Source organism: Oculina patagonica, chromosome 3 (genome assembly GCF_052425735.1).
Source record: "Oculina patagonica isolate OP01 chromosome 3, crgOcupat, whole genome shotgun sequence".
Lineage (NCBI taxonomy): Eukaryota > Metazoa > Cnidaria > Anthozoa > Scleractinia > Oculinidae > Oculina > Oculina patagonica.
This window is the reverse complement of record NC_135760.1, coordinates 17,351,098-17,365,467: the sequence shown is the minus strand read 5'-3', so window position 1 is coordinate 17,365,467 and position 14,370 is coordinate 17,351,098. Positions and strand designations below refer to the sequence as shown.

The 14,370-nt window shown below is 37.8% G+C and overlaps 1 protein-coding gene and 1 pseudogene across 2 annotated transcripts; both read right to left on the bottom strand.

Moving 5' to 3' along the window:
- Window positions 1–337: 337 nt before the first annotated feature.
- On the bottom strand, window positions 338–6,446 carry LOC144645482 (uncharacterized). The gene is made up of 6 exons (XM_078505073.1): window positions 6,085–6,446; window positions 5,162–5,200; window positions 4,914–4,937; window positions 3,075–3,211; window positions 1,791–2,564; window positions 338–1,220 (listed from the first exon to the last, which is right to left on the bottom strand). The coding sequence occupies exons 1-5, from the start codon at window positions 6,189–6,191 to the stop codon at window positions 2,452–2,454; spliced, it is 420 nt and encodes a 139-aa protein (XP_078361199.1). The 5' UTR covers window positions 6,192–6,446; the 3' UTR covers window positions 338–1,220; window positions 1,791–2,451.
- A 132-nt stretch (window positions 6,447–6,578) lies between these two features.
- LOC144646996 (uncharacterized) lies at window positions 6,579–12,795 on the bottom strand (annotated as a pseudogene). Its single transcript, XR_013569507.1, has 4 exons — window positions 12,611–12,795; window positions 11,504–11,539; window positions 9,256–9,417; window positions 6,579–7,952 (listed from the first exon to the last, which is right to left on the bottom strand). The product of XR_013569507.1 is annotated as an uncharacterized LOC144646996 (transcript).
- Between the last annotated feature and the right edge of the window lie 1,575 nt (window positions 12,796–14,370).

The window sequence follows — 14,370 nt, the reverse complement described above, 5'->3', positions numbered from 1 at the left end:
GCGTTAACAGGAGGTCCTTTTCTGAGTTTCACAACGAGTCTACGTGCGAAACTATTCATATAAAAATGAGTTTTACCTACAGGTCCATTTTCATGCAAATCAGACTCATTTTCATTTGAATGGTTTCGCACGTAAGTAATTTTACAGTTCCTCGGTAGCCTAATGCCTGGGCGTACTAAAAAATTATTTTCAAACTGCTCTGGTCGCACGGGCGGGCCGCTCGTTTTTTCCTTGGAGCGGCTGTACTGTCGATAGAAGCTTTGCGTGTGCTTCCTTTCGGAGGTTTAGCTAATAGTTTAAAAACATACCTATGTTTAAAGCAGACGCTGATACAACGTAGGTTTTTGAAGAGTACTGTATTTCGGCTAGCCGAACCAGCCTTCTTCAGGTACAAATAGGAAATATACATTGATTCACATATCGTTTCGTCACAAGTTCGTGCAATAACGGAAATACACAAGACAAACGTACTATATACAGTAGAAATACAATATTTGAATTAAAAATATAACGTTAAAAGATATAAGATAAACTAAAATAAATGTTCATGATCAAGGTGTAAAATGAAACTTAAACAAGATCAAGGTCTCGACTCTACCGTATAGTATTGTCTTCTTACGAACTAGATACAAAATAAAGAGATAAATACTATTTATGCAACACTTTTGAGTGGTATACTCTGGAATATCCCACGAGTCACTTGTATTTTCTCGGTATACACACGAGCCTTTAGGCGAGTGTGTATACCAAGAAAATACAAGTGACAAGTAGGATATTCCATAGTATACCACGAGAAAGTGTTGTGTAACTATTTTATACCATGCCATAGAAAATACACTTACTAAGTTTCGTCGAGTATAAGATCGCAGCGCACAATGGGAATGTTGAGTTGAATACCGTCGAATAGACAACGGCTTTCCTGGATTCTGATTGGCTGTATTTTCTATGGCATGGTATAAAGGTCGATATACAAGTTACACAAAAAAGAGCCGAGTACTGAATATCCAGAGTGAAAACAACTAAGGTTAGAAAATTACACACTATTTTAAAAAGTAATAATGCGGAAAACTAGCCTCGAGTAAACTGGCCTGCATCAAATAGTGTGTCATTATGAAAGTAAATACGTATATGATATTTCCAAGGATTGGTTTATAAAGGGTCTGATAAGCCCAATGGAAATCGTTACAATACAAGCTAATTGACAACTTACCTTATTCTCACTAAATTTCGAGAGTACTTAATTTCGCGAAAAATCAAGAGCCATCTTTCGCGAGTACTTAATTTCGCGATTTTGAGAGGAAGGTACAATTGGAGTGTATTAAATTTCGCGATTTTTACCTATTCTTCAATATGAGCTTTGACCTCGAAACTGTAACAACATAATTAATATGAAAGTCATCGTAAAAACAGCAAACAAAACAATCTACACATAACAAAACATAACGTATTTAACAGTCTAAATCCCTAATAGGTTCATCCACGACTGCAAGAGCGAGATTTTGAGGAACTTGGCGACAGAGAACAGTTCGAACAGTGCCACTGATAGAGTGGGAGATAACTAATGGACAAAATCAAACAAAAAACTCCTAAACATGAAGCTCAGACATGTTAGAATAACTATGATAAAACACATCGAGTTTCATTATTTTTTTTATCAGCACGATATTAAATTTCGCGATTTTAAACTTCGCGTGTCTTATATTTCGCGAGTATTAAATTTCGCGTTTTTTTCAAAATCGCGAAAATCGCGAAATTTAGTACTCGCGAAATTAAGTGAGAATAAGGTACACCGTGTTACGTGCATAGCTATCTTTCTACCTCCATCTTTCGACATCGTCTTTCGACGTGCTGTTTGAAATGAGCCAATCAAAACCGATTCATACCGGTCACGGTGTTGGATTCTTGCAAATGAGCCCACAAGTTCAGAAGGTCATGCTAGTGGGCTGTGATTGGCGGATTTCGATCAGTCTTGTTTGTTTAGCACGTCGAAAGATGGATGTCGATAGAAAGCCGCTATGTACGTTACACTGAAAGTGGGTGTAAAGAAGTACATAATGTAATTTCCACAAGTGTAGTAATGCAAAAAGGGATGTGAACAAGTGAGAGGCACTGGCTGCCTCGGCTAAACAGTCTGGTCGACTGAAAAACTTTAACTGTAAACGGTCTTCTCTAGTAAAGCTAAATGACACATTTTACGAACCAGATTCACTTCTAAACATTTTAGATCCGCAGAGACCTTAAGATAGCCCGTTTTCGGGGTACGAATAAGAATAGGATGCTTGCATTTTCATTTCAGTAACGACATATTTGTGCAACCGATTAAACTTCCCGCTTCTTTTCGGTAAACGATGGTTTACTCGTATTTAGGAGTGTGCATACCAGTCGTTTATCCGTACCCGGGATATGGGTTATCTTAAGGTCCCTGACCACTCTAAATGTTTTGTTAGTCTATTAGTCTTTTCCTCCGCATAGACATTCAAGGACACAAAATATAATGAAAAATGCAAGAATAACAGCTCCGCCAATCAAATAACCCAACAGAAGTAATAGAACAAGGCAAAAACCTGAAAAGTAAAAAGAAGAAAAAATTTTAACCATAATACAGTCAACTCTCGTTATAGCGGACACGCTCGGGGCGTCGTCTAGTGTCCGTTATAGCTGGAGTCATTTCCAGTCAAACCTCTTTCGCCGGGGATCTAGATGTTGTCCGTAATAGCGAGTGTCCGCAATAGCGGGGTGTCCGCAAGGCGAGAGTTGACAGTATTGCTAAAAGACTAAATCGTGTAAGTGAGCGAAGTAGCGAACGAGTGGACAAGAGAGGAAGGGAGGGAGGGAGAGAAGAAACGAAGGTACCATGGTGTGAACTTACTTGAACTTGAACTGCGTAAACTGGCGAGAAAACGTAATCTAGTGTTACTTTAGCTTAGGTAAGCAAACGTGAATTTTCGTGGCCATTGAACGTGAACTGCGTGAACTGACGTGAACTAACTTTACCTCATGATCAATAAGTAAGGACTAGCATAACAAGCTCTTTGTTTCGGAAAATAATAATAATAATTCTCATAATTTCTTACCTTTCCCGTTCAGGCTATACCATGGGTAATCACCGTCACACCGGAAACAGCAGTCTACGCAGGAGAACTCATTGGACGACGGTGGAGAGTCATCTATAACCACGACAGATTGGGCACGAGGAAGTGCAGGACGTGGGCTGAAAGTTGGCAATAGTAAATTAATGCTCCGTGTCAAAAAAAAACAGTCTTATGAATAGTTTGATTTCTTCAAGCGCTCAATCGTTCCCCGCTCGATCGCGAGAATACGTTGACAAAACTTACACTGATGAAGTTGGTCTACAGAGATGCGTGTAGTTTCGAGCCGTGGCCGTGGTCATTGTGTTGTGTTCTTGGGCAAGACACAGTCCTTTTTACCACCCAGGTGTATAAATGGGTACCGGCGAAATTAATCAGCTGGATGTAACCCTGCGATGGACTAGCATCCCACCCACGGGGTAGTAGAAAGACTCCTAGTCGCTTCATTGTACTGATCATGACAATGAGACCGGGATAAGCTCCGGCCTGATGGGCCCTAGGCTCGAACAAAGACTTTACCTATCTTATGAAATTGTTTGGTAAAATCTCATGTCTGTTGAACGGATTAAGAACTAATTGCAAGAAGAAAGAGATGTCCGTTTACCCAAACTACAATGTCTTTTTATCTGGCAGATACGATCAAATCCCAAGAAAAATAGACTCTGCCCTACGTGTGACTCAAACCAAATTGAAGACGAAGTTCATTTACTTTTCCATTGTACTAAATACTGTAGTTTTAGAAATGAATTTTACAAAACAGTAGAGAATCAAATACCAAACATAACACAATTACATCCTATGCAAGCCACCAATTCTGATAATTATTATTTAAATACTCAACTTCTGAAGTTCGTTGTGAGATGCTTATCATTACGAAATAATCTTCAATCGAATGAAAGTAATGTAACACATACATAATTTCTTTTTTTCCTTCTTATTACATGATTATTATTGTTATAAGTTTCGCTTTAGTTTAGTTGTATACGCTTTTGCAATACTGTATTTACTTATAGTCATGCAAATAAAGCTTGTTGTTGTTGTTGACCGTAAAAACAGGAGCTGCGTTATTACACACCTTTTAGGTTAATTTTTCAAATGTTATTTCTCGTTCAATATAAACTAGAATTATGTTCTGTTTTGTTCCAAGGAAATTGGACAAACCTAAATCCGTACCAGTGCTTCACTTCAATTTCTTTAGCACTGTACGACTAAGAACACTGCTATTCTCCCTGGTAGGATTGCTTTTCGTTGCTCTGGGTGAGGAAAGGGTAATAGAGACCTTCAGATCAGAGTGAAAGCCAACCGCCTGAACCAAAAAAAGAACAGGCTAAAACGAAACTGAACTAAAATTCGAAAGTCGAACTCGTACTCGATCTCTTACTCCGACCTGAAGGTCCCTAATTTGGCGTTAGACCATGGTCTTTCTAACATTCTCTTTTAGTTTAAAAGTAAAAAAAGATCGGCGAACGAGATGAAGTGCACAAAACAAAGCCAGTGAATTGGTTCTTCAATAAGGCGGATGGCTCGAGTTTGTCCGTTTCTCGTCCCTCCCAGGCCCTTCTTACGAAAGATCTTGTACTTTTATTAAAAAAAAAAAAATTTAAAAAAAAAATAAAATTTTAAAAGGGCCCAAAATAAGATAGAAAAAAAAAAAAAAACAAAAAAAAAAGTTTGCGAGTAACTTTGAAGTATCCACTTCTGATTAGGAGTAAAAATCAAATAAACAGATTGCAAGGCTAACCCAATGTGAAATGCTACACTAGTGCTGAAGAACCAAAGAAAAGTTCATCGAAAAGTTCATAGAAAACATCACAGAGGTTTTACCTTTGTGCCACGGCTGCGGGAACACTAAAAAGGAAATTGAAAAAAAAAACAACTTGTTACATTTTGCACCAAACACTAGAAACAAAACCCTTATCAAAGTAAAACTAAATAATGAAGATGAAGATGAATTGTTCAACAATGACACGAGCATGGGACAAAGAAAAAAATCTGAGTCCCCGACGGGAATCGAACCCAACTAAATGAATATTTGGAGCAACCATGTAAATATGTATAAAGCACAGTTTTACCTTGCTTGGCTGACAGTGTGTATTTGATACATAATAACACTAAAAGGGATTAAGAAAAGACCAGAATTAAAATTAACACAAACAAAAACATAATGACGAAATTCTCAGAACTAACATGAACAACAAATTCCTGATATGTCTGTAAGATTCGCAAAAGATATCAAAAAAAAATCATGCTAAACTTGCCAATAAATAAGAAAAACTTTTTCTCCCTTGTGTGGAATAGATACCAATCTCAGGAACTTGAGTTTCGAAGAGATTCTTTCATCGCTTGTATGATTCTACAGGTTTTTTTACTACAGTTTTCTGAGAACTTGAACATGGATCGGTGATTTTGTTTGTCTCGGCTGGAATGTTCTGCATAAATTCATTGCTCTTTACAAGGCGATCTTGTTTGAATGATCAAAGCATTATTTTCCTCCTATTTGTAGTGGGGATTTATCAATTTCACTTTAAAAAAGAGCAATAAATATTAGTTAGCGCTACAAGTATTGCCAATGCGCAGCGGAACAGGTTTTTTGTACAAAGTACAAAAGACTATTGTCATCGATCTGTGCAAAGTGAAATACCTTGCGGAAATACCTTCAACTTCGCCGTTTATTCCGCCAATCAATCTGACAAATTTAAAACTGACAAGAGATTTGAATAGTTGTGCCTAATGCACGGAAGTACGTTTCACTTTTTGGGATGAGTAACAAGTTATAAAAGTCACTGACTCCAGTAAACAGTCGTCAGTAAACAGTCGCCAATTCAACGAGTTCCATTAAACTTCTGTGGTTTCATTAACTTAACTGCTAGCCTATTGACGTTTAACTTTCAGTGAGAACTTTTTCCGTAGTAGTCCGGATTGCAAACTATATATTTGTTCAAATGTTACTAAATACACAATGGGAGAGCAACACATAGTAGTCAGCCAGACCAACCCTTCATCCGTAGCAGTAATCATCGTCTTCTTCGCCACTTCAACTCCTCCAATCCTGGCACGCTCTTCTTTAACAGCGAACACGGCTTGTTGGTCGTTGTTGTTCATTTTAGTTTCGAATTTCCAGTCTGCGCGATGTTTACTGACTTATAATGCAGTCAACAGCTACGCGTATTAATTAGTAGAACATCTTGGTTCTTTGCCCCCTGGAAGGCGTTTTCGATGCGTATTAACCAATCAGAAGCTTCCAATTGCTCTCAAACGTTACGTCATGTTGCTAAGTGCTTAAAAATCGCAGTCTCAGGGTAGCTTTTTGAGAAATGAAATTTCATATTCTTGGAATCCAATAAACATTTCAAACTTATTCTTTTAACCACTTTAGGTGATGGAGCTTCCTAATAAAAGATTATTATTATTATTTTTATTATTATTATTATTATTATTATTATTATTATTATTATTATTTCACAACACTGAGGCAAGAACATTCCAAACTCCTAACTCATATCTAATGTTTTTCCACGAAATACTTCTTTCTAACACAAATATGTCTTAGAAATTGATGTGCGATACGCGTCAATCATGCGGAAAAAATACAGACACATGTATGGAAAAAAATTAAAAACGTTACTGAACTCTTTCCAGCCCAGCTATATCCTTCAAACTTGGCAAATAAAAACGTTTGCCTAGTATCTTAACTTTACAATTGATAAGCTGTCCAGAATTCAATTTTTGTAGAAGATATTTGCCGCCGGATTCTCATACAAACACTATAATTTCTAGCCGCTTTGCCTACTCGTCAAGATGGCGTCGAAAACCGTGATAAGGCCTATTCCATTGTGGTATATAACCGTGACCATTAATTATAAGGTGCTTTTTTTTTTAAACTGCAAGCATGCATGGATAGATATTAGTATGTAGCAATAGGCATCCGTAAACCCTGATTTTTGTTAGCGTTGGTAAAACTGCTGTATCAGCAAATTAGCATTGCAGTTGCTTGTTGGTATTGTTTGCTTTACCTTCATTTATTCAAATGAACACCAAATAACGGTTACTAAGTATGTAAGAGAGTATTTCGCTATCTGGTATTATTTTACTCTTATGGTGAAGGCACCATACAGCTAACTTTATTTAAGCAACTATTTAGTACAATTTTAATTCAAATATTTTTCTTTCTCAAATTGTACCATTAATCATCTTCCTCCTGTTTTGCGGTCACTCCCTTATCTAACTTCAGAATTAATTAACAGACAAGAACAACAACAACCTTTGTGTGGATGAAATTGGGGAAGAATTCGGCTTCGGCGGATAACACCCTCCTCGATCTGCATAATTCTTCATATCATACTCTGTCTCATCCAATAATTGCTAATTATAACTGATAGCTGCGAACTCAACACCCTATCCAGAACCTCTCCATCGATTCTTTGACTAACTATATTAAAATTAAATACCCATTGCTCTTTATAATCAAAAACATATTCAAAAGTAGAAAAAGGAAAACTAGACAAAATTCTAAATCTTTAACACCCTCAGAATTTTTAAAAAAAGGGCATTTAGTTAGGATCCTCCGGTTTACTTCATGAAGTAAAAAAGTTCTATTACGAAATATCTCAAAGAACTCCTTGCTAACGGATTAACATAACATCAGAAGTTTCTTGCTTCTGATAATCTCTGTATAAAACCACTAGTGTAGCTTTTTTAGTTTGGACTCAAATCCACTTATGTACCGGAAGATCTTGGTCATATGGCGTTAGTCATCGTTGGTATAACCCATACAGGCACAAATTAAGCACAGGATTGCAAAGGGCAGTAAAATAACTCCCACAATCAAATAGAGCAGAAGAAGCAACATGATCCAGCAACAACCTAAAAATCACATGAAAAAAAAAATACGTTAGGCAAATTCCTACTAAACTTTTAGAGCGGTTTTTACTTGAGTGTCGAAAGTAATTTTTATTTGCTTTGGTTTTGCATTACTATGCTAAGCGATTGGTTTACAAAATCTCGCGCCACTTTCTTAACCAATCAGAAGTGAAACCAAAACCAATTGTGACTCGCTGACACACGTTTACCCGCGCTTCGCGTCGGCTACAAGTATTTACTCCGCATTGATTGGTTCACTAGATTGTCTGTGTCCTTAGTGATTGGTCGGAATGATTACTTTGGTTTTGGTTTTACGACACTCAAATGAAAACCTTTTTATCTCGCTTGTTCAGTCAAACTCCAGCAAAAGTTTCTAACAAAAGTGGAGTACTTGCGTGCAGAACGTTTAAAGCCGAAAAACAACCAAACATGCAGAGACACTAAACGGGACTCTTAGAGAAATTCGTCATCAGCGTGGAATTTTTTAAGTCCAGTCTTGGGTTCCTCTCTCGAAGTGGGGAGGGGGAGAGAATTGAGCACGCGGCGAGAGGCGTTCGTTTCTCAAGTTTATAAATAGTTTCCCGAGTGGCGCTTTTCAGCCACGATGTGAAGAAACCCTCAAAACCAATATTTAAAGGAACAGCGTGAACAATATTTGAAAGGAACATAACATGCTTAAAATACACAACTGGCAAGAGGCAAACCAGTAGAATAGTTGATCTCGGGACTTACCATGAGAACAACACCAGCTAGTGGTCAGAACGGAGTTTGAACCCGCAACCTATGACAGCTTAGCTTTTTATGTCCTCTTTATTTGAGCCCGGTAAACGAGCTGCATCGTTTACCAGGACGACTTTTGTCGTCTGTTCATATGGGAAATTTCAGCCCGATTGACCGGAATGAAATTCAAGAGACGAAACCAAAATAGTATCACATAGAGTTGCATCGCTCGCGGGTTTCGTAGCTTTATCGACACCTGCAACTGTACTAATAAAGCAAATTCGCATACTTCTAAAGTGGAGATACATAAAAGGCAAAATTATGCCTTTTTGATCGCCCAGTTGCGAAAGCGAAGCTACTTTCTCAAAAAAGATTTATCGCGGTAACCGGCTGGCCCGCCTTCTCATATGAACACATCGAAATTTTTACAAAGGAAACAGGAGTGAGGCGTAATCTCGATAACTGGGGCAGCCCGGTCAACCGGGCCCATATCTGGGCCCATATGAAGAGAATTTTTTGTGACAAATCATAGCGTTATCATTTTATCCTAGCTCAAAACACAGTCGATCCTCTACCGAGTACCTACCTTTTCCCTCGAACTTGTACCACTTATAATCACTGTCACACCCAAAGCAGCAGTCCACACAGTCACGTGGTGGTTCAGATCTTACTACTATGGGGACTGGGGCTGCTGGGCAATGCTGCCATTGGGTAGCCAGATAACGCTGGCCTTGGGTTAGGAGGGCCACTGAAAATAAAATTTTAATAATTTCCATGTAAACCATCCTCACCTTGGCTTCAATTTAGGTCATGTATATTTATTCCTGTCAGCTCAATATTCATCTTTGAGAATCGTAAGTTACACGTTCATGCTTGGATGGAGCAGCCGAACAAAACAAAAGGCGGTTATTATGTTAAAAACACTAAACAAACTAAAGCCCCCCTACATGTAAGATCTGTTCTCTGCTCGTGATTTTTCTTACAGTGTCCGTAACTCTGAGAACATCTTGCATGCAAGTACCTAAACAAAGAACTAATTATCTTAAACGCACTTTTTCGACGTTTTTGCTTGTTTACAAGCTAAAAACGTAGAATAGGGGTTATGTGGACAAAATTGGGAACCACATATTTGTAAAATCTCAAGGGACTTTTTTAATTTCTCAAGGGACTGTTTTAATTTCTCAAGGGATTACTTTCCGCTGTGGGTGATCACTTGCGATCTCGTGGAAAAAACGTGACTTGTCACATTTACAAACGTTATATAACAATTGTAAAAGTGGCATGTCAGCTTTCTTATCTCAACGCACGTGTGTCTGAAAGGCGATCTATAAAAAGCGTCGCACAAACAATGGATTGCGTAACTAAAACACGAATAAATAATCACTAGCACTTACATCGTTTAAAAATTACAAACGTCAAAAATAAACCATACCAAAAAACTCGCTCTTTTCAAAGATATTATTTAAGTTAAAACAAATGCAAGAGATGGGGGCTTCTTTTAGCTTAGGAGCGGTTAAAAATTAGGCTAAATTTGGTCGCTACATGCTTGCCATTCTATTTCGTCATCAGCCTAGGTCGTTAGGGACGAGACCTCGCGTTGACAGCAATGTCGCATGAATCCGCTTTACAACATGCGATCGTATCTACGCAGTTCGAGTGGAATTTCAGTCAAAGACAGCAAAATTCTTTCGTATTTCATCTTCAAATATAATTCGAAAGCATTCACTGTATATATGGCTTTTGTTTAATCCTGGGTCTTGATATCCGACCCTCGCAGAGCCTAGACAAAACGCAGCTTGAGTGAAACGATTTGTTTACGCCGCAATTATATGCGCAATGTTTTCTCCGACAGTAGTCGGAAATATCCGTATTTTTTTCGCGCTTTTTCGTGAAGCAATCGTAACGATACGGCCTTGAACACATTGAACAGCGGTCTACCTATAACAATTCAAATATGGCGTCGCAAAAACAAAGCGTCGAACGCATATTTTGCTGTTTCATTTGCTAATTTCGCTGCCGTAATCGACTGCCTCGAAAGTTCCTTGCAATTTTAAAGTATAGAATTGTCAGATCTCGGTGAAATTTACACTGTTTATTTGTGTAATGTTAAGGAATATGTGTATAAATACCCGGCGCGGACGAGCCATTTTTGACAAAATTATATGGCTGCATTTCCTCCGCGAAGATAGGAAATTGTTAAACTAAACTACAAAGAAACTGTAATGATAAGTTCGAAGAACAATGCACAGGATAAACCTTCGACTCATACTTCATGCAAAAACGTCGATATCTCGAAGAGACTTTGATTAGTTTTCGGGGCCGTTCTTTGGAATGGACTGCCACCTAAATTACGTAAGCCATTAACCCTTACCAGGTTTAGAAAGGGAATCAATGACTAAAATTCCATTTTTTTTTTTAAGTTTTGTCTATTTCTATGTGTACCATAGAATTTCAGCTTACAAGACTTTGAGGGAACTCTAAGGGAAATTGCCTTAACTGTGTATCATTAATTATAAACTCTCGTAATAAAATTCAGGAAAAAATGTCCATCCTGAGTATTGTGTTAATTTGGCAATATTTCTCAAAATATATATGTGCTTTTCGTTTCCCAATGTTAGCTTGGATAGTAAATGAAGCTTAAGCTTATACTTTAGAAGAGCTGAGCTTGTACTCGAAGAGAATAATTATCTGATGATTGAGACGCCTTTCATTCGATAACATAAGCATTTTCAGAGCGGGGAACAATACCAGAGCTCTTATAACGAGAGGAGGAATTTTCTATTTAAAAGCAGAAGAAGAATCTTGGTGAAAATAACGACTCGACAAACTTTTACCTTGCCTCCACAGTGTTGATTTCAAAGGCAATTATCCTAAAAAAAAGAATTAAGAACATATCAGTGTTAAAACTAACATACAAACATGGGCGATCTAACCACTGAGTTGCGGAGAGTCTCTTGGCGAGCTAGGCCATTTACTAGGTTCATATGTAACACACGTCCTGCATACTTCTAGGATAAGCAATGTCGAAAGCATCATGAGTGCAATAAATAATGAAAGGTTCTAGTTCTGTGATTTCCATTCCCAGTGACCAAATCCCAGTTCTAGTGACTCAAATCCCATTTTCCCAATGAAAATTTGCCCAAATCCCAGTTCCCATTCTACCCCTTTAGGCCCCTCAAACTGTAGTTATGTTCTGTCAGTTCTTTGATATCACAGGTTCTCTAAAGCACACTTTTCTAAAAAGACATGGATCAGTGACTTACTTTGTCTCAGTTCTGAGTAGTACACGTCATGAATCTAAAATAAACTGTTCAATGTTTTTGAAATTTGCATAAATTCACAGCAACTAAAAGACGACTTGTTTGAATGTTGCAGGAAATCTAGAACTTACGCCTTTTTTATTCCAACGTACAGTGCGTCACTATCAATTAACTACGTGACAAAGCGTCACGGTGGATGAGACAGAACGGGTTTTATCGCACGAAGTACAAAAGACAATTAAACCATTGACCTATGCAAAGTGAAACTAACTTTCCTTGCGGAAATAGCTTTAACTTTCGCCTTAATTTCGCCAATCAATCAGACAGAATTTAAATGGATAAAAAATTTGATTCATGGTTGTGCAAAATGTGCGTAATTTAGTTTCACATTTAGGATGAGTAAAATACGTGGAGTGATGTTGAGTAATGTATTACGACTTAACAACTTCCGCCTTCTGTTAATTTCAGTAAACGGTCGTCAACTTAATTATAACGAGTTCCGTAAAATTCCATTGTTCAAATATCTATTATAGTAGAAATACTCATCTACTAAGGTGAAACCTTTCGGTGAGAACTTTTCCCATTGCAGCTCGGCTTTCACAAATATTTTCAAATATTACTGGGAATATACAATGAGAGAGCCACACATGCATATTTAAGTAGTATATAAGCCAAACTAACCCTTCATCTGTAGCAGCTATCACCGTCTTCTTCGTTACTTCAACGCCTCCAATCCTGGCACGCTCTTCTTGAATAGCTATCACGGCTTGTTGCGCGTTGTTGTTCATTTTTCAGTTTCTAGTTGCTGCAACTAGTTCTTTCCCGGTGTTTATTGACTAATGTTCTCGCGAACAACTGTGCGTGTAGTGGTAAATTATCTTAACCAATCAGAAAAGTCCAACTATTCTCGGACGTTTCGTCATGTCAGTCTGTCGTCATACTGTATAACGCCATGGTATTTGCGCCCAACCTTGTTCATGAACATCGCGGGCTCAAGGTATATTTTGAAAAATTAAATTCCATATTCTTGAAACCAGCCTAGTCCTTAGGCGGAGGCGCAGTGGTGAGAGCGCTCGCTCCCACCAATGTGGCCCGGGTTCGATTCCGGCCCGGTGTATGTGGGTGGAAGTTTGTTGTGGTTTTCCTTCTTGCTCCGAGGGTTTTTCCTCCGGGTTCCAATGTTTTCATTCCTCCACAAAAACCAACACTTGCAAATTCCAATTCGTCCTGGAAAGACGATTCTCAAGAAAACCCTCTCTTAATGTAAATTAAATTATTTATTCTCAGCTCAAGGGAGTCTGGGCTCCATCGTGAGGGGTGACGTCACCGAAGAGCACGCGCCCCAGGTTTTGCGCAGTCACCAAAACAAGAGAGAACGGCTAGTGACTAGGCTGCTTGGAAACCAATTGGTCCTAATTCTGTCGACCTTGGCAAGAAACAAATAAGATCACTAAAGGTTCCTATTCGTCGGTCGATAGACAATCATACGATGCATCCTTTTCGTTTCTCCATTGCACAAGTCACAACAAAAAAATACCTCGGGCAAGAACGTTCCAATCTCCAAACTCATATCTAATCTTTTCTTGGGCAATAAAAAGGAAAACTCGACCTCAATAAATTAAAAAAAATAACAAAGATTGCCAAATGAGCCTGGTCGAATAAATCAAGTCAGCCAAATGATTTTCAACCGAGATAGATTAGCTAAGTTTTTTTCTGAAAACATTTTTTTTTTAAAATAAAGAATGAATATTTACACAACCAACTAAAAGGGCTTTTGATACGTCCCCTATGTTGATTTAAAACAAAATTGAACAATAATGATAAGTCAATCTGAATTTCAAGTTCACCACAAGATTATGTGGTTACGCCATTGCATTAGAAAATCAAGAGTTTCAATTGGTCAAATCAGAAAAAATAAATCGGGTTTATTTTTCGCATTAACAGAGTAACTTGAAGTTTATTCTACAACTTATGCCTTTATACCATTGTTTTTTTGTGGAATACTGTAATTCGATGTCATGGATTGTTTGAATGTGATTGCAAGCATTTGATAGGGACGGATATCAAAAGTAAGCGAAGGTAAATCACTGCGATATATCAGTAATTTTTATTGTATTTGCTTGTTGATATTGTTTGTTTTACCTTCTTCTGTTCAATTGAAAACCAAATAACTGTTGATTATACAGAAGTGTATTAGCCAACCGGTATTATTTTAGTCTTACAGAGAAAGACACCATACAGCTAACTTCATGAAATCGTAGAACTTTGTAAAATATTAATGCGAAGTTTCAATAGGAAAGCGCACAGATTAAAAACATAATTTGCACTAATGGTAGAAAAATCTCGATGAACAGGGTTTGAGCGTTTGCAGAACAAGTTAGCAACAGTAATAAAGATAGTTATAGGAACTTTTAAAATTAGAACAGCTCATTGATCACTGA